The 21497-nt window shown below is 32.5% G+C and overlaps 1 protein-coding gene and 1 pseudogene across 1 annotated transcript; both read right to left on the bottom strand.

The window, feature by feature from the left end:
* Positions 1-316: 316 nt before the first annotated feature.
* On the bottom strand, positions 317-8786 carry LOC133326638 (cytochrome P450 CYP12A2-like; annotated as a pseudogene).
* Positions 8787-19823: 11037 nt separating this feature from the next.
* LOC133326636 (uncharacterized) lies at positions 19824-20245 on the bottom strand (the record flags this gene model as incomplete). The annotated part of the gene is made up of 1 exon (XM_061535268.1): positions 19824-20245. A coding segment is annotated over one exon (414 nt), but the record flags the coding sequence as incomplete, so codon positions are not given.
* Positions 20246-21497: the final 1252 nt, after the last annotated feature.

Genomic DNA, 21497 nt, shown 5'->3' with positions numbered 1-21497 from the left:
GACATGTCATATGACATATGTGACATGTCATATGACATATGTGACATGTCATATGTCATATGAGACATGTCCTTTTTCAAAATTCACGCTTCTGAGTCCAAAAAAAAATAATTTTAAAATCCACACTTCCGAGTCCAAAAATGTATTTTTAAAAGCCACATCCTCCCGAAAAATTATTTCAGAAAAGATGCGCTACGCAAACTTTGCAAATCGTAAAATGTTTCCAAACTTGCATTAAATCCTAAGATTGGGTCCATTGTGTAACCTCTTCTAGTACCTCCCCAAAGATTATCAACTCAAATATATTTTTAAATTTTCAAATAATAGGGTTAAATGGGTAGTTTTTATTTCTTTTTTTATTTTCAACATCAGTAAATTTAAATCGCAATGGGATATTTGGTACATTTATCAAAGCACATTTAAAGGCATTATCAGTGGAATAATTAAAATCTATATAAAAATTTCTTACTAAACGTGCAATACCCATTTCCAATTCCATTTCAACAATTCGGCGACCAATACAACTGCGTGGACCAAATCCAAAGGGTAAATAAATAAAGGGACTGCTGGGCTTCAATAAATCCATAGACGAAGTTTCTTCTATAGACCTCAGCCAACGTTCTGGTAAAAATTCATTGGCACGGGGATAGTGTCTCTCATCTCTCATCAGTGTAGTTGATACCATTATGACTTGTGTCCCCTTGGGTATTCTATAACCACTTAACACGATGTCATTAATTGGTACCCTTGTATTACCCAATGTCAAGGGATATATGCGCAACGATTCTTTAATGCATGCCTTCAAATATTTCGAAATACTTTTTCATTAAATTCAGAATCTTTACGAGGCAATAAATGCATCACCTCTTCTCGAAGTTTTGCTTGTTTCTCTGGATTTTTTGCTAAATTCAAAAGTAAACCTGTAAATGTGGTTGTGGTCTTGAAAAAGGAAATATTTTAAATTTTCACACAGGAATATTAAATGTTATACCCACTTACCGTATCCACACCCGCCATCAGCATATCCATTGCCATAACCACGGCAGTTTGTTTGTCAACATTTATTAATTTTTCCAATACACTTTTCTCTTTAAATGATTTTTTGTTCCGATTATTTTTCGATTCATCTTCGATGCGTTGAATTGCCTCTTCGATATAGGATTTTGTCATTTCTGTAATTTGATCTAAACATTGGATACATTTTTTCATTGTTGGTGTTGTATAATATTTCCATATCGATGGTTTGATTTCTAATTCCATAGCATAGACAAACATCTCCGTCAATGATTTAAATAGAAGTTTAGCTTGAGGATTATCGCGATGTTGGCGTATTAAACCCAATTGTTTGTCTAATGCCACAACGGATACTGATTCCAATGTCCAGCGATTTATTTCTTCTTCGAAATTGTCGGGAACTTCATTGTTGTGGGGATCGCGGATTTCACGGATTCTGGAAATTATTTTCAATAGAAAATATGGATATGAATTATGTTAATGTATAATAGAACTTAGTGATAAGTGAGTGAGTGACTAACAGATCATCGCCCAGACGAAACGGCTGAAGCTAGAAGCTTGGAAATTCGAATTAGAAGAGTACAGAAAGTACTAAATATTGTACCCTTTGTATTAGGCTAACAGGAAGAGCTAGAATTTTTGAAATTTGCAATGTGGATGACTGACGGAAAGTTAAAAAGATGTACAAAAGGGTTTTCGGAATTTCGATCTATTAGTGTACGAAAAGTAATAAGCTTTACTAAATTTAGTTCTAATTGTATATATTAAACATGGCTAGAATCTTGATATTTTATATGGAATATAAGTTGGGAAGTATGGAAATGGTTTTAAAAATTCGTACTTAGTTGTATAAAAGGTACTAAATTTGGTACTATTTGCATTTAGTTGAGCGTATATATGGAACCCTGATTACAGGAACTATAGGAGTACAGGATTTATGCAGCTTTAAATAATCGTACTTATGTATGCGAAAAGTACTAAATGGTACTAAATTTGGCACAAGTTGGGTCTAGTTGAACAGATACAGCTGTAATCTTGAAATTGGGTATTAAAATTACTGTTGGAGTGTAGGTTTGGGACAGTTTATGAAATGTTTTCTTATGGTTACGAAAAGTACTAAATGGTATTTAATTTAGTACAATTTGAATTTTGCTGAACGGGTAGAGTTTAAAACCTGAAATTGTAATAAAGATTACAGTTGAGGATTGAGCTATAGAGACAGCTTTGGAAATTAGTTTTTATGTGTACGAAAATTACTAAATAACACTAGATTTGGTACAAGTGGGATTTGGGTAAACGGAGGAAACGGAACGGACAAACTTAATATTTGGAAAAATGGTTACTGTTGAAGTTCAGAATTGGGATATGGAAGTATAGTACTTATGTTTACTAAATTGTACTATAGTTGGTACAACTTGAATAAGCGTGGACGGATAGAGCCGGACTCCACAGTTTTTGGAACTAAAATTACTGTTGGAGGGTAGGATTGAGGTAGTTTAGGAAATTCGTACTTATGTGAACAAAAAGTATTGTTGGAATATATGTGTACCAAATGGTACTAAACTTGGAACAAATTTAGATTTGATTCAACGAATAAAAATTAAAACCTGAAATTTCAATTAAGTTTACTGCTGGAGTACATGCTTTAGGTGGTTTAGGAAATTGGTAGTTATGGGTACGAACAGTATTAGTATTAAGTACAATTTGGATTTTGGGTGAACGGATAGGTCTAGAAACCCGACATTTGGAATTTAGATTTCTTATGAGTACTAAATTTAGTGAAATTAGAAGTACGATTGATTGATGGAGGTAGTCTTGAAAATCTGAACTTATGTGTTCGAAAAGTGCTGAATGAAACTAAATGTAGAATTTGTAGGTATTTGCTAATATATATAATTGGAATTCTTATCAGATTTCGGAAATTAGGAGTATTAAATTATAAATTATACAGTATTACCGATTTCCACATAAAATATTATTTATTTGTTTTTTATTCAATTTCCGCATAGGAAAATAAACATCTACAGAGAAATAACACAAACTATCATATTTATAATTTATTATATGCAAATATACCCCTCGTTTTCGGGCAGAGAAGTAGAAGCATGTCCGTCTGTTGTAATCACTCTTGCCTCTAAATGAATTGAGATAGATCGCCCAAAAGATAGATTTAAATAATGTCATATTTTGTCTGCCGGTCGAGTTCGAAGATGGGATATATCGGTCCACGTTTAGGCATAGTTCTCATATAAGGATACCCCAATTTTCGTTTTTTTGGGGTTTTTCAACCCAAATTTCAACCCCTGAAATTTGGTATATTGGGTTCTTATTGTGTACCAAATATCTCCACTACAAATTATAAATGTAGGTCCAATTTTTTCGGGTAGCCCCGTATTAGGATACCCCCAATTTTCAGTATTTTGGGGTTATTGAGCTCGTTTTTCAATCGAATTCGCTGTAATTTGGAGTTTTGTAGTTATAGTTGTAATCACCCTACGTTCAGAGGATATGGAGATAAATAACTCGAACGTCAGGTTCGAGAATGAACTATATCGGCCCGTATTTAGGCATAGTCCCCATTGACATTTTTCATATTTTTTTGCAGTGACATTTTTCATATTAAACCAGCAGCTTTGTGGATTGTCTCATTCGATTTTATACCCTTACCCCACTGTGGTACAGGGTATTATGTCTTTGTGCATATGTTTGTAGCAGGCAAAAGGAAACGAATAGACCGATGGTACTTTTAAGAATATGCATTCTGAGTCGATTTATGCATGTCCGTCCCTCTGTCTGTCATGTTAAATTGTAAACAGAGTGTAGGTCGCATTTATTATCCGAATGAGATGAAATTTGGCACAGATTATTTATTTTACCCAAGGACGAACCCTATTGAAATTGGTGAAAAATCGGTCCAGATTTAGATATAGCTCCCACATATTTTTTCGTCCGATTTTAAGTTAATGGTGCACCAAACAATTAAAGGGTGCACTGAAGTGTTGATTATGGATGAATTGGAGATTATATTTCATTTAAATCGATCTTCATAATTTTGTCCCATTGCACAAAAAAAAAAAACGAATATAAATCTGCCCTAATGACATGGAATTTGGCAGAGATTACCGAGATGTGTTTGGATTGATGTACCAAAGAAGATCCCATTGTACCAAATTACAGCGAATTCGGTTGAAAAGCACGCTCAAGAACCCCAAAATATCGAAAATTGGGGGTACCATTATATGGGGGCAACCAAATATATATATATTTATAATTTTTTGTGGAGACAGTTGGTACCCAATAAGAACCCATGCTACCAAATTTCAGCCAATTAGAATGAATATCGCGCTCCCTTATATATCTAAACGTATGCCGATATAACTCCCCTACGAACATGACCTGCCTGCAGACAAAAGGTCTTGTTTGGACTGGTTCTACTTAATCTATTAATCTTATATGCATATAATGAGAAAGACAAAGCTTTTCCCATATATCACAATCATGATCTATGGTGAATTTGTCCGTCTGGGTTCTTAATACATTTTCCAAGGGCTTTAATCCCCATAACTAAGACAACGATTTTGTACTGTAGTGGTCTCGTTCACTTACCTTTCAATGAATTCCTTGTTGACCTGAGACATTTTATGAAAATAGACACGAACATTCTTCGGTTGCATTAATATGGGATTTACAACGGATCTAAAATTTCCCCATTTTTCTCCTTGCCTATAAAAAATAAATGTATTGCATTAAATAATATTTGTACCTAATTAGTAAAAAAAAAATAATTTTATTACAGAATTTACGACAAATTGGGATTATAAATGAATTGAAAACTTCCTCACACAAAGAAATATATAACGTTATAGCATTTTTAACATATATCCAATTTACTTTCCTCATATAAATGGTTCGGTTTGGTCGACGACCCTTTAAATTGTTTGACTTTTGCTTATGAATGACTGCATATGACCGAAATTACTTTGATATTACAACATTTCATGAAGTGTAAATTACAGATTGTTAATTGCATAATAATTAAATAAGGATTACAATAAATATGTACATATATTAAATTGTTAAGTGATTGCTTAATTTTTAGCCTTTTGTTATTTGGCCACGTGTAGCTGGTGATAAATGAGAGATTCATGTAAAATGGACCATTTATTTAAATATTAAATTGTTATTACTATTTATACCCTACACAACTATGTTGTCAGGGTATTATAGTTATACCCTACACAACTATGTTGTCAGGGTATTATAGCTTTGTGCAGCACCAAAAGTTTGTAACGCCGCGAAATATTGGTCCTAGACCCACCTTTAAGTATACTGATCGTCATATCTCGACTAGCTGAATCGATCTAGACACGTGTGTCCGTCCGTCCGTCTGTCCATTATAATTTGTAAACTCGATACAGGCCACATTTATGGACCAATCTTCACGAAATTTTGCACGTAGAATGGGTTCTGGCCAATGAAGACCCCTATTGTTTTTGGAAAAGATCGGTTAATATTTAGGGGATGAAATGGACCAAAAACTTTATTTTTGTCGGGTTTTCAGGTCGCTCCTGAGGCCGCAATTATGGCCCAAACACAGCGAATTTTTGCATAGAGAAGGGGATTGGGCCAAAGAATAAGCATGCCTGTTTTGATAAAGATCGGTCAATATTTAGCGGATCAAATGAACCCTGACTTTTGTGTGAAAAATGACAAAATTTGTATTCTATGGCGTATATATTTGCCGCTGAAGGACCTAGACCCAAAAAGTTAATAGGTTCAAGAGGAGTGGTTGACCTTTAAATTGATACCAATTATTTGGTCGTATGTACTCAGATGTGGGAGCTACACTTAAATATTTACGTGTGCTTAAGTATTCAGTCATTATTTAGTAGCCCAAAACCACACTAAAGGGCGGAAATATAGCGCTGATCGCCTTGAAAATTTCAATGAGATTCCAGTTATGGTCAAGGACAACGCCTATAACTTTCAGTGACGATCAGATAATAATTTTGGGATGAAGGGGACCGAAATTTTGTGTTTTTTTTTTGTTGAGTCTATCTGTAGGCCACAATTGAAAGCCCAACATCACAACATAACCCACGGTAAAGAGAATCTGGACAAGTACAGCCCTCATCTACTGAGTATTAGTAATATATGTTGACCTTTAGCCAGGTTTCAAGAGGGTGTAAATAACGCAAAGTTAGGGTTTCGTGGAAGTTGTGTAGGGTATTATATGGTCGGCCCCGTCCGACTATACTGCTCCGCTCACTGGTTTTAAAATATAAATGTCGTACATATTAATATTAATATTAAACAAATGATAGCTATTTATTTGTCGGGATGTTTTTTTAAGTAAGAATTGATGATGATTTCTGGCGAAAGTTGAAACTATAGTTTTCTTTACCTTTCCCAATAGTAGAGTAATGTGGACCAGGCATCTAATGTGGACCACCCCCCCATATCTAAGAAAATGCTTGGAATATGTCAATGCGGCCTTGATAAATGTTTTCATAATTAGTGAAAACAAACATCGAGTTTAGTTTTTAATAAATAATTGCAATGTTGAAAATTTAGTAGTAGAAAATGTAGCTCTGATTGTAAAGGTGTGATTTGAAAATCTTTTAGCACAACGAACGTTTTTGCAAAATAGTCGAACACTTCGTTTTAGTCGAACACTTCGTTTTTTTTCGAAAATAAAGAAGTTGTGTGGTTTTCTTGTTTTCTTTGACAAAAATATATGTTTAGCTGTAATTTTTGTTTTTTTATTAATTTTTGAAGCCGATAATTATTTTTAAATAAAAATATTCAATGTTGGGTAATGTGGACCACTATAAAAAAGTGGGACCTTTTCATGAGGACGAGATCGAAACATGGGTGCATTTAATATGCGAGGTGGTATTCTATCCTCTGAAAACTCGATATGCGAAATTACAGTTCCCTCGGTTGGGTAATGGAGCAAGGACCTTCAAAATACCGCGGATGGGGCGACACCCTTAAATAGGGGCTATTCCAATACATTAAACCTAAAAATTTCTGCATTCATTGTTACCCAAGAGTGCAATAAATGGAAATTTATCACAACCAATGCACAATCTACCTTTAACTTACTGATCCTCATTACCAACACATACTGGTCCACTTACCCGCCAAGTTATTTTTATTCGCAGTTTACAGTTTTTTGAAATATAATGCAATAACATTTTTTATAGAGAAATATAAATAATATTTGAACTTGAATATATTTAGCCAACGAATCTACTATGTTGTGAAAATAATTTGTTTTTATTTTTTACCGCTGTTACGCTCACAATATCAAAAAAGGAAAATGGTGGTTCACATTACCCGAAGTTACTCTAATCTATGCGATCATCACCCACTTTAAAAAAATTGTGTTGATTTTCAATTTTAAAACAGAGATTAGCAAGGTTTACTTGAGAATTAAAATATGATTTATATAAAATCCTCTATATATGTAATATCGAATTGGGATTGGGATCAATCCTACACTACTACTCACATTCAATGCTACACTAGATATGGACATATACATGGAAATTATATTATAATTGCATATATTATACAATCATTTCGAAGTGTTTCTTTTGGTTATTAAGTAGATATAAGACGTTGTACTTACGTTCCCGAAAGACCTTCCACACCTTGAAAAAAGTCAGCTCGCAAAACACTGCGATACATCATTATCGCAGTGTTTTGACAGACAGTCATACCCGGTCGTGTTGGCCAAATACCTTCATTGCGATGAACTTTTTCAAAATCCTGAGGACTGTGACAAAGTACAGTATCCGAATTACCATCATTAATTGGGCCGAATCAAGATTTCTATATTTGCCACCAGGAAGAAAATTTGTCAACAATTTCCAGGCACCAATACGGGGCAATTCTTCAAAGGGTTTAGCATTTTGCCATTCATTATTAAAAAGGGAATACTTTCGAGTTGCCAAAGTAAAAATGGTTCTTGTAGCAGGAAATAATAGTACCTGTGGTGTAGAGAGATGAAGGAAGTTATATAAAATCCACGTATATTATAGTCAAAATCATATAGAAGAAAAATTCACGAAGAAAGGTTTGCCCTTTTTTGATATTGTTTATAACGTACCGTCGAATTCGGACAAGCGAACGCCGTTTTATCGAAAAAAATCGGTTAATTGAAACTAATAATTTTAAACTAATATTTCAGATGAATTTCCAAACACTCTACTTCGCTTAAAAGAAAACCCGGTTAATTGAAAATCTGTATAAGAAATAGACTTTTATGGTGCAAAAACACAATTATATATGAAACGAGCAAATATATATGAAACGAGTGAAAAAAAAATAATTTTTGTAAATGTTATTTTTTTTAATTTTTATGTGCAACCCTAATATTATGTTGCAAATTTTTCCAACCATCCAAGAAAATTTCTAAGAAAAAATAAGTTCGTACTCAATTCATTTCATAATATGATTTATAAATTTCACGATTTTCAGATATTGATTGAAAATTTCGTTTAAGCGGAACGAGTTTCGATTATCCGAAGTTCTTTTAATTGAAAATTCTGCTTAAGAGAAACAAATTTTCTGAAATTAGACGTTTTCGCTTAACTGAATTCGACTGTATATAGTTTATATCAACCAATTACGAATGTCTCCTGGCCGTCGATATAAGCGATTTCGATTTAAATTTCATTGGTATCACTCACGTTACTATATTTCTTGTAAACATCGCCGCTAAGTGGTGTTACTAAACGTCTCCCCTTTTTTAATATCAACATTTTTCCAAGTTGTCTGTGCCACATGCAAAGGTAAACTACAGCATCGCATAGGAAGCATTTTGTATTTCAGCGCCAATTTGAAACAGGCTCAGCTTATCTCTCTCGCTACGAATTATATTTAACCATAAATTTTTGAATCAACATTAATTAAAGTAATGTGCATACAATTTCTCCCGGAGAAATGCAATACACATACTCTTCAAATATACCAGATAAAGTGGTATTTGTAATATTGGAGGAGCCAACTCACAATTAAATTGCTTTCATCACTTCTTAAAAAATTCCCGACATCATTAAAATATATATAAAGAAAAAATTAAATATTTTATAAAAAAATAATTACAAAATATTGATTTATTACACTTAATCTCTTAACTATTATAAAAATTATATTAGCAAACTGTATCAAAATATATTATTAAAAATAACGAACAAAATTATTGATTTATTGTACAATCCATCCCATAGATACGATTTTAATTAACATGTATATCTATATTATAATAAAAACAATTTTTTTAACTGAAACTATTCCAAAAATTTTCAAGAATGTTGTCATCATAAAATATTTCTCCATAATAATCGGCATCTAAAAATTTATCTTCATATAACGGTCGCAATCTTCTAAAGTTTTCATCATAAGGTAGGGGTCTTGACAATGCCACCAAGATGCGGATCATTAAAAATACCAGAACACTGGAAAAGAAACCTAAATGAAAAATAAACAAATAAGAAAACATTAAAATGAGAGAATAATAATTGAAAACAAATCAATGGATCAATGGAATGGATCCCGAAATTTAATCCCATCGGAGAAGAAAAATTTATTAAAAAAGTTTATCGAAAATTTGTAAAAATTATTCATCCTCCACCAAATGAAATGCATACGGAAACCTCTGAAATTCTAATAACCAACCTCGGCATCAACTTCAATACATGAAGTTAACAATAAAGTACAAATGACTGGATATATCGCCATGGCAACAATAAATAAACAAGAGCTCCAATATGCCACTGTTTCTAACCGATGATAGATGGCAGCCCCATCACCTGGGACAGGCTACAGCGGAGTCAACTTCAACACATGAAGTCAACATTAAAGTAGATAGCGCCACACAGCGGTAAATGGCAATGCTAAATAAACAAGGACCCCAATTTGCTACTGTTTCTAACCAATGGTAGATGGCAGCCCCATCACCTGCGAAAGGCTACAACAGACCAACCCGGTATAAAAACTATAATTAACATAACTAACACCAGGAATAAATAGAGTAAGAAGACAATGCTTTATGGAAGCCATATGCTCCAATTTTTTGAGAAGAATTTGTTTACATACCAGTTACTGGAATTATATCAAATTCGGTGGAAAAACATTTCTGAAATATTCAAAATACCGAAAACTGGAGGTTACACAAAAACATGAAGCGATTTAATAATTTCTAGGTAGTAAGATTTGCATCGGTTAAAACGCGTGTCTTAAATCTTCAAAATATAGGAAATTTGGATTACCATTCTATAGAGGACTAAAACTAGTATCAGTTGCACCAATGTTTCTAAAATGCTGAAAATATCTAAAAGTTATTGTGGGCTATACGTCGAATAATATTGAAAATTGTTAATGGGAAAATAATACAAAGTAACCCAAACAATGAGCCAATTCGGTTGATAAAACACGTTTTGAGTCCTCCAAAATAAAACAATTTCGGGGATACCCTTATATGAGGGCTGTACCATAACGTGAATCGACACATAATATTTCCTTGGTGCTATTCGCACATAAGGTATTTAAAAAGTGCTAAATGATACTAATTTTAGTACAATTCAGATTAGACGAACGAATTGATTTGCAATCTTGAAATTTGACATGGGCATCACAGGCGTAGATTATTTTCGGAACTTCAGACATTGGTGGTACTCAAGATTTTAGCATTATTTTTATACAAATTCCCAAAACTACTTCTTTTCTAAAAAAAATACTTTCACCCTTTATAAAATATGACTAGGACCCAAAAAAAAAAGGAGGACGGACTTTTATATGGTTGCTTATATCGAAAATGTTCTGACAAAATATTGTTCACCCTCCAAGAACCTGATATACCAAGTTACTGCCCTTTAGCAGGAAAATGCGGTTATAACATAAAAATACAGACAAGTAAACAGGTCAATATGAAGGCTACTTTCAAACATGGATCGATATTGAATATTTTGGCAAATATGCTTCACTCTTCAAGAATTTGGAATGCCATGCTATAGCTACAGTAGTGGAAATTCGTTTGAGCGCATATTGTGAAGTTTGTTTTATTACGCCATTGTGACAAACTTCAAAGATAACCAAAGAACCCATCTTCCAGTATTATACAGGCGTGGTTTAAATATTTGTTTGCTTAAAGTTTACTTCAAATCGGATGTGTCCCATATTCCAATTTCATTTAAGGCTGAGAGAAATAGAACGATGTGTAAATTTTGTTTAAAATCGAACATTCCGTACGATTGTTATTGGATTAAATAAAATCAAAATGTTAACCCTTTGTGGAGAGGTACTACAAGAAGTGGACCGATGAGTCCCACCTTCCGATTCAATTTAGGCTAGGTAAAAATAATACGATGTAAAAAGTGTGGATGGAATTTGGATATGATGGGAAAAGTTTGGATGAAATTTGGATATTTCGTAAAATGTATATAAGATTTACAATTTTTCAACATATTGCCCCTTTGTGGCAGAGCTGCAAGAAGCTCTGGATCGATAAGTTCCATTTTCAAATATTATACATATTTGGGTAAGGAATTATATTCTGCAAAGTTTGGTTTAAATCGAATGTTCCGTTCGCATGATATTATAAAATTCATTTTCAGCATAATTTTGGCCCCTTCTTCGAACATGATGGGAGTCACAAGGGAAATTTCCTACGTCGAATGTTGGAATTATAAATATTGAATGCATGATCTAGGCTTTGTAAACTTAATATGTTGTGCAAAAACTGCTTTAAATCGGATATAAAATTAGTTTTCAGCAAAAATAGTCCCATATTGTTGGGGAAGTACCAGAAGCAGTTAAGTGATATTCCCCATCTTCAAACTCGATTTAAGAACTGTTACGATGTGCAAAGTTTGAATGAAATCGGTTACTCCCTTCGAGAGTTATTGTGCACACTAGCCGGTCAAACCGACGGACATCTATTAATCGACTCCAAATTGTCTAAAACGGATTTGGTCCAAATAAACATAGTGTTTAAGACCAAAATTTCGATGAGGTACATTTTAGCTTTTGCAAATTGTATATATGTACCCTCATTAGCCATATGGATATGGGTATACCATTTAGCAATGTTCGTACCAAAACCACATATTGGCTCAATATTTTTTATAGTGGCTTCTCCAGGTTTTGATATTTTGAGAATTTTATAAATTATATGTTCCGATCGATTTAACGTAGTTTGGATGTCTACCTCATGGTGGAGGGTATATAAAGTTGGGCCCGGTTGAACATAACAACATGTTTATTTTTTTTAAGTATTATATGATCACATTACAAAATCAATTTTGCGTCTTAAAATATTTACAAATATAATTGTGAATTGCTTTACTCTGCACCGTATAAAAACACTACCTCGGAAAAAATATTCCATACTCGTCGTTGTTGAACTGAAAACTTTTATTAATGCAATGCTTTGTTTTTTACTAGTGAATGCTTCACGTGCCGTCTTAGAACTAAACTGAAGTGAGCTTTCAATTACCTTCTAGAAACGCACTTCTTTAGCTGCGATCATGTCAAGTTTGCAATGGCAAATCTTCGTGTAATGTTTATCATGTCGAATATGCTTAAAGCAAAATTTCAAAACATTTCAAGTTCATGATAACTACCGCAAAAAATGTCGCTTTATATAAAACAAAATAAGAACAATTTTAACAATTTACAACAACATTATAGAAAGATATAGTGTTTTCATTTCCAGCTCATTGAGAATATTTTAATGGAAGAAATTTGAATAAGGTTACAAAAAAATTATACACAATATTTAGAGAGATTTTTTTTATCTTTGGGTCTATTTTACAAACCTACGGTTTTCTTGAATACAGTTTGCAATCACTTTTTAAAAAAATAAATTTAAAAACCTGGAACGATCATGCGCAAAACTGAAACTCCGTTTTTATAGAGTGTAAAGGTTGTTCTAACACTTTTTACATCTTGTCCTCCTGTTGATTTGTAAAACAATTAATTTTCAGCATCGTTTTATTTACATCCGTACAATTAGTAATCCAATTTGTAATGTAAAAAAATATGATAAAACCCAAGTAATAACGTAATAAAAATCATCGAACCGGTCTCCCATACCCTTTAGTAAAGGTAGCTAAAAGGATCGGATTGTGTCACGCCATGTCATCAGGTAGACATTCAAGAAACATAACTTTGAACTGATATTGGTTTTTGGTGACCAACTAAAAGCCAAAACTATATAATTACTGTCAACTTGATTGAAAAAGGAAATCCTTAATACACCGAAAAGTGGGGGTATTGTATGCTATAACAAAAAGTAGATCGATGTTGATAATTTTTTATAGGAAGAACGTGTCTGGGAGCCTCAAAACACTGAATATTTTGAGATATACGAAAACGTGGACTGATTTAAATACAGAATACCAATGCAAATTTTCAAAACCCTATATTAAACCTTACGAGCTCTATCGTTATTGCAACAGACACACAGACATGGCTTAATCGATATAGACTTTTATTCGATCAGTACATACATTGTGGAGTCTGCGGTGTATAGTTTGAGGAGCTGAAAACTGTATATCAAATTACAGCTACTTCGGTTGGAAAATGTGCCTCCTCGGATCATCAAAACTTGTAAAATGAGTACAAAATTTTGGATTTCTTTTGACACCCTCAGGTTTATGGCTTATGAGGGTATAAACACGTTGCTACGACAGAAATGAGCCTCATCGAAATATTGGTTGGGATCTAATTCTTTGGACCAAGTCCGTTTTAGACTATTTGAAGTCAATTTACAAAACATACGTTTGTATATATGGCCGGTTTGTGCACACGATAACTCTCGAACTTTGCACAAGCTAATATTTTTGCCATGTTTGTATAATGTTGTAAGATGGGACTTATCGGTTCATCATACGATGCGAACGAAATGTCCAATTTCATCCAAACTTTTAACATGGTAATATTTTTACCTAGCCTAAATCGAATGCGAAGATGTGAACCATCGGTTCACTCCCCCACAAAGGATCTACATTTTGTTAATCCAATTACTGCAATAACGACTGTCCAATTTGATAAAAGAAAAATGTGCACATCGTAATATTTCTTTGAAACATAAATCAATCAATTTGAAGATGTTACCCATTGGTGCACTCTTTTCATGTACCTCCCACACAAAATGGTGAAAATGGTATCAAGCTATGAAACATCGGATTTGATCCAAACATTGCAAATATTAACCGATTTGATTCATTGTAAGCATATCGTTAAATTTTTACCAACTGCCGAAATAGGGTCTACAAAGCAACGTCTTCTGGTACCTATTCCTAAGGATCCATATCTATCGGCAACACAAATTCACACTTTTTTAGTCGTTTTATTTGAACCCCCCCCCATTCTCGGTGTCAAAAATTTTTTTGATTTAATTCGAATCTACTCTAATTCTAGAATGTCTCTACAAAATTTCAAGTGAAAATCTCAAGAACTCTTAAAGATATAGCCGATTTATTGTGTTAGCATCAAGTGACGGCTAAAGGGCTTCTCAAACTTTAAACGCGTTTTTCTCAAAACGAATGGCGGGCACGATAACTCAAAAACTAATAATCCAATCGGTTTCAAATATTGACACGTTTCTCTGGGAGTGTGTAGCTCTCGTATGAACTAGGATAAAGCTAATCGGTGAAGATCTTCCTTATTTTTTAACTTAGTTTGTGGTAAAAAATAGGCGATTTTCCATAAAAATTTTTTCAAAGTTCCGCCATTTTGTTAATTGTTGTGCGAAGTCAATAATCCTAGTTCATACGAGAGCCAGACATGTCCTCTTTCTAAAACAGTTGGAATTTTCGGATTCCGATGTTCCAGTGAGGAGTTATCATGCCCGCCATCGAAAATATCGACTTTTCTTTGAACCCAAAAAACAACAACAAAACAACAACAACAAATTTTGGTAAATTATTTTTCTTCCTTTTTTAAATCTTCAAATACATATGTGCCAAGTTACAAACCTTAACAAGCATTGGTATTCATTTACCAGCCCATTTAAAATCTTAAAAATAAAAAATCGAGAATGGGGGGTCCCTTAAATTATACATGTTTTTTTTAGTAATTTTTGGGGCAAATTGTGGCATATTATGTTAAACTTTTCAGCAGGAGAGTAGATCCCCAACTCCTTTACAATGTTATGCTGACCACAACATGTTTTTAAATTACATTTGTTTTTTACCTCTGTTTTTTTTATTTATTTTTAATAACTAATTATTTGTATTTTTTTCTTATTGCAGATCTTATTCAATCATCGGGACAGTACCGAGTTAATTCCTGGCAGCGGAAAAAATATTGCAGGGGGCCAAATCACATCACTTAGAGAAGAATGTCTGATGACGAAGTATTGTAACGTCGCAGTTTTGTATGCGAAAATTTAAATTAAATCCTTCTCTGCTGCGATCGTAGGTTATTTACATTGAAAACAATAAGTTTTTTAATTATAAATTTGTAATTTTATCTATATAGTATATCTGCAAACATGTCAAAAAAGTGTATAATTTTTTACCTATAATTTTTTTTGCTTGAACTGTAAATATGTTATGTATTTGTTAAACTATTTTCAAATAAAATATAAATTTTAAAATATTAAAAATAAACAACTGTTTTTATTTTCAAGAAGTTTTGATATAAGGAAAATATTAATAAATTGGCTCCAAATTGAGTACTAGATGTAAACGTTAACATCTTTAGACTCCGTTTGCACATTTTCTCATTTGCGCCTAAGAGTATGCTTTACATTTTCTCTTCACATAACAACTAGAAGAAATTAATGTGGTTGGCAACACTACATATATGAAATTTGCCATTTTTTCCACTTGTGGTTTGTGTGGTTTTCATTTTTGTGTAACAGGCAAACAGAACGCAGACGTAGGCATATTTAGGATGATGGTCAACTTTAAATAGGAATATCTCGGTATATATGCAACCAATTTAGATGATTTTTTCGGTGGTGTATAGAGGAAAATTTGAAGTTTATATTTAAAGTGATAGCAAATAAGAATGCTTGTGTTTTACAAGTGAAATTCACAAATATGTGTAGACTTCAGGAAAATGTAATAATTATTGCAAATTTGGTTTAATATTGTTTTTGATCGCATATGTAGGATTAGTAGACATCCTATTTCTTATTGTAAGTAAACATTATTGATTTAAATGTAAGTTATTATAGAAAACGTTGTAGTGTGTGAGTAACTGAAAGCAAGCCTGCAATGAAAAGTGCGATATTTTAAGAGGGAAAAATCATAAGAAAACATTAAAAATCTACAGATATTAAATGAATTGGAATAAATTTTAAATTTCATGCAAAAATATCAATAACAAGTAAAAAAAGTGCCAGTCGGTGTTTCCGACGGAAACATATATCTTATATAAAGCGAACAATAAAAGTTATGTTTTATTCCGTAGACCTCCGCAAACCATAGACTGAGGTAATACTATGGTTTGCGGAGGTCTACGAAATAAAACATAACTTTTATTGTTCGCTTTATATAAGATATATGTTTTCTCAAGGAGGTGACCATCTTTGGGAAGGTTTGCGCCTAATTGAACCCATCTTAGAATTTAATGTAGGTTTGGAAAAATATTTCGATTTGCAAAATTTGAATCAAATTTGACAATCAATTATATTGATATTGGATTAACAAATTGTTGATTATTTGTGAGGAAGTTATCGGAAGTAGTGGACCAATGGGTCCCATATTCATGTATGGTAAATATTTACAATTTAAACAATTTCAAAATGTTGACACTTTTTGGGGGAGTTACTAAAAGGAGGGGACCGATAAGTCACATTTTCTAACATTATACAAGCATGTTTAAAATATTTGGTTGTGGAAATGTTTGTACAAATCGAATAGTCCATTCGCATGTCATTATAAAATTAAATTTCAGCAAAATTTTGACCGTTTTGTGTAGGAGGGACCAGAAGGAGTGAATTCCATGTTCCAACATGAACTAAGTTTGAAAGAAATTTTACGATATTTGGCGATGTGCATAGTCGGACATTCCACATTATTTTACTGGAAAAAAATCAATATGTTGACCCATTGTGGGGAAGGTACAAGAAGGAGAGGACCAATGAGCCCCATCTTTAGATCGATCTGGACTAGGTTGAAATATGGCGATAAGTAAAGGTTCGATTAAAATACTATTTTCTATTCGTTGTATATAAGATTTACAAAATGTCAATATTTTGACTCTTTGCGGGGGAAGGAGTGACCGGTAAGTCCCATCTTCCAACAATAAAATACTACGTTGTGAACAGGGTTGGTTTAAACTGGATGCTCTGTTCGCATGATATTATAAAATGCATTTTTGACACAATTTTGGCCAGAAGGATTAGATTGATTTTCCTCGCCTTTGAAATTAATTTTAGTTTGAGAAAAAATTACGATTTGCATATCCACACCCTTTTTAATGGAATAACTAATTTTAAAAATGTTGATCCTTTGTGGGGGAGTTACAAGACCGTGTGGTCCGATTAAAATATTCGCATGATATATAAAACGCATTTTCAGCACAATTTTGACCATAATATAGGTGGATTGATTTTCTTCATCTCTCAACTTTATTTGAATTTGATAGAAATGTTACGGAGTGCAGAGATTGGATCAAATCGCTCATTCCATTCCCCAATATTGGATATATAAATAATGAACATTTGGAGGAGATACCAGAAGGAGTGGGTCAATGGCTTCACTCTTTGTACTCGAACTGGACTTGGAAAAGATAATAGATTTTGCAAAGAAGATTGGTTCAAATCGGAGAGTCCGTATCGCATGATTTTATAACATTTATTTTCACAAAATGTTGACTATTTTCTGAGGGAGGGAACAGAATGAGTGGACCCATGTACCCCAATCCTCGAACTTGAACTAAGATTGGAAGAAATATTACGATGAGCTAAGTTTGTGTGAAATCGGTTACGCTCTTCGAGAGTTAGCATGCGCATCAGCCGGTCAGACAGACAGATGGACTTTTGTAAATTGACTCCAAATTGTGTGAAACGGATTTGGTCCAAAGAAACATGGGGTCTTACTTCAATATTTCAATGAGAAACATTTGTAACGTATCAAAGTGTTTATACCACATTAGCCATAACACTGGGAGTCTTATGAAATATTTAATAAACATTGCATGTATATTATTTAAATGATCGGTTTGTTCATAATCTAAAAAATATATTTTCAATCGAGTTTGAAAAATAATGTGATGTTTTGATGATAATCCTTAATTTTTTATATCATGTGAGGGTCATAACTCTACGAATCATAAAATAGCTTATTTTCGAACAAAAATATCATTCCACTACATTATAAGACCATAATTCATATTTTGTCCTTTTTGCCTAAAATACCACTTTATTCCATGTTCGACAGATATAGCAGAATATGAATGACATACCAGTGTTCAGTAATACTATATAAAAAATCAGTTAAATTGCTGCACATACGTTGAGTTTACATTTTTCGTGAATTTCTCCTACAAATCACCCGTATTACTATAATTTTTCTATTTGTAGAAAAACTTTATATCTTCCTCTAAACAGTGGTGAAAAAATCATCAAAATAGCTTAAGCATTTCCAGAGATATTTCAATTTGAAATTAAGCTTGTGCCGAAATATAGCTGCTGTTCGGTTCTGTTCGCCTATTATGTGAAAATGAAAAATCAATGTATTCGGCACTTGGCAAAAATGCTTCTGTTTGCAGCGACATGCTGCCTTGCCATATCGTTTCTAATGAGGTTATAATGAAATTAAGAAAATTAAAGCATTCTTTTAGGCGCTTGATTAAAGTACATGAAAAGGGCTTTAATAGTGGATTTGTTCTAATTGAAGAGGTTGTTCTAAGGGTATTTTTCGAAACAATGAAATTCTATACCTTTCCGTTGAAACCCTCGATAATACGTAAATAATGGATCGAATGAAATATTCTATAGATATTTCATGGGTATTATTTACATAGCTGTCGGTTGATAACATCAAAACATATTTTCAATTTTATTTTTATTTTTTCAATCCCCAAATAAAACACAACAATATTTTTTTTTTGTTTTAATTAAATATATAATAATATAAATATTGTTTATTACAAAAATATAATATATGTATATAAGTATATTTATGTATGTTTTGATTGTATGCTTTATAATCATAATTCGATCCGATATAATATTTCATAAATTTGTTCGCAAACACCAATTAATAAAATAAAAAAATAATAAGTATATAAGAATTAATAATAATTAATGAAAAAATAATATAGTAATAATAGAAATTAACATAAATATTTCATATAAATGTACACAAGTATTTAAAAATAATAATAATTATAATAATTTTTGCAGACAATTGAAAATAAAGAACAATTATAATGGGCAATTTTTCTGCAACAAAATAATAATATAAGAAATGTATTTTTAAAAAATTCACAAAGTTTTTTTGTTTTTTTAATTTACAATTTAACAATAATCAAAAACGAAACGAGGAAAATTATAACAAATATTAATTTAATTAAAAAAGGAAAATAAGAAAACTACAGAGAGCAATTGTTGTTCGTTATACAAAGGATGAAAATTTGGCACACGCTTACACTTCCAGGGCAAGCTGAATGAAAAGTGACAGTAACTGTTTTTAGGGCTTTTTTTCACAAAGCAAACTATTCGAGTAACATATTAAATATAAAGTTTTTTGTTTGTTATTTTTATAATTTTTATAAATATTTCCTAAATTAAAAACTAATGTGGATTTAAAATCCTTAAATTTTGATAGATTTAATTAAATCGTTATTATTGTTGCAGCTGCTGTTGTTGTTCCTGATAATTGGCAATAATTTTTGCTGCATCATTCATAATTTTCGCTGTGGATCGAACCAAAAACATCAGATGACATTCATCGTAAACTGTCAATTCGACACGTGTACGCACAAGACCATGCAATACAGTGGCCCTTTCCAAATCCAGCCAACGTTGCAATGCTGTCTCTCGTTCTTTTGTTGAACCCGTCAAAACAACATCCGATGGACCCCATAAGATGTATTCGAGTACAGATTTTGATTTCGATAGAGATTCCGAACGATCTTGTTTCAAGATATCCGCAACAATGGGTGTCATCTTTGTGGCCGGCAACATTTCGGTGAGAGCTACATGGGCACATTTACACAGCGTACCCATGGGTTCATCTTCATCTTGTTGGGTACTGAAAGGAGAAAATCAAAATTAATATTGTTTGGCAATTTTAATGAATATGGACTATATAATTAGTAAAGTTTTCTATGTTTACAAGGCTATTAGGTGGATTTCTATAGATCTTAGGAAAACCTTCTTAACATGAAAGGCCTTTTGGAAACTTTTTATAAAAAAAAAAACAGTTTTTCTCCGATTGGCGATATATTTTTTTAATACACAGAAGGTCATATATATTTTCCCTTCCTTTTCAACGGAATTTTGGAAAATGTTCTCGAAATGGAAGGCCTTTTCCAATAAAAGATGGATATTGGGTAGGTATTTTATATGTGGAAGGACACACTTTCTAGACAAACTACAAATGGAAGAAGGAGCGCTCTTTAAAAAAAAAAAGGAAAAGAGGTCCATAAATGGAAAACAAGTGTACAAGTGTAGCATATTTGGAAGATTGTCCGGATGTATTTACTTTTAAGACCCTAATGGGGATTCCTGCCGCCCTACTTATCTTCTTTGCCATTAGCCATTTTTCTTTTAACAAAGAAACAGCATTTCTCACTTACGCTGGTTTTCTTGCTAGGTGTCATAACGTACCTAGCTAGGTGTCATAACGTACATCACCAAAACGAAGCATAATAAAAATGTGGAATTCCGTGTTTACCTCTAATTTTGATAAATATTTCGGGCATGTTCTGGCATTCACTTCAACGGCAGAAGTGTATCGAACACACGCCGAGGTGTTCTGTAACACACTTTACACCCATTTGATGTGTATTCTTTACACTTACATTTTCATAGTGAGAGTCGGTTGTATTCATGTTTTTCTATATGAAAGAAAATCTTTTTTGAAATAAAAAAATCACATGATGATATATTGATATGTTATTATTGCGTATAATTTGTTTATAATCACAAAAAGGGCATGAAACACCATTAAAAACAAATTTTAAATAGATACTAAGGTTTGTCTTGAATTTTCTTCAACTGAATTTCTTGCTTGACACAAACAGCTGATTTGAAGTAAGGCCGAAGAAGATAGGGTTACCAAATGTTCCCCTTAAATCAATCAACAAATTAATGATATTACAGATGTTTCATACATATATTTTATGTTGCGAATAATAAAATATTAAAAAATAATAATAAAATTGTCGTTAGAATTAACGTAATTACTAAAAAATTACAGAAACAATGTTAAAAACGAATACAGTTTATATTGTATGGCAACACTATTTCTGCAAAGTTCCATGTCGACGTTTATTTTTGTCGCAGT

This window comes from Musca vetustissima, unplaced genomic scaffold (genome assembly GCF_032173495.1).
Source record: "Musca vetustissima isolate MV318-11 ecotype Yass unplaced genomic scaffold, APGP_CSIRO_Mvet_v1 utg22059, whole genome shotgun sequence".
Taxonomy (NCBI): Eukaryota; Metazoa; Arthropoda; class Insecta; order Diptera; family Muscidae; genus Musca; species Musca vetustissima.
The sequence above is the reverse complement of the archived record's forward strand: the minus strand, read 5'-3'. Positions and strand labels throughout refer to the sequence as shown.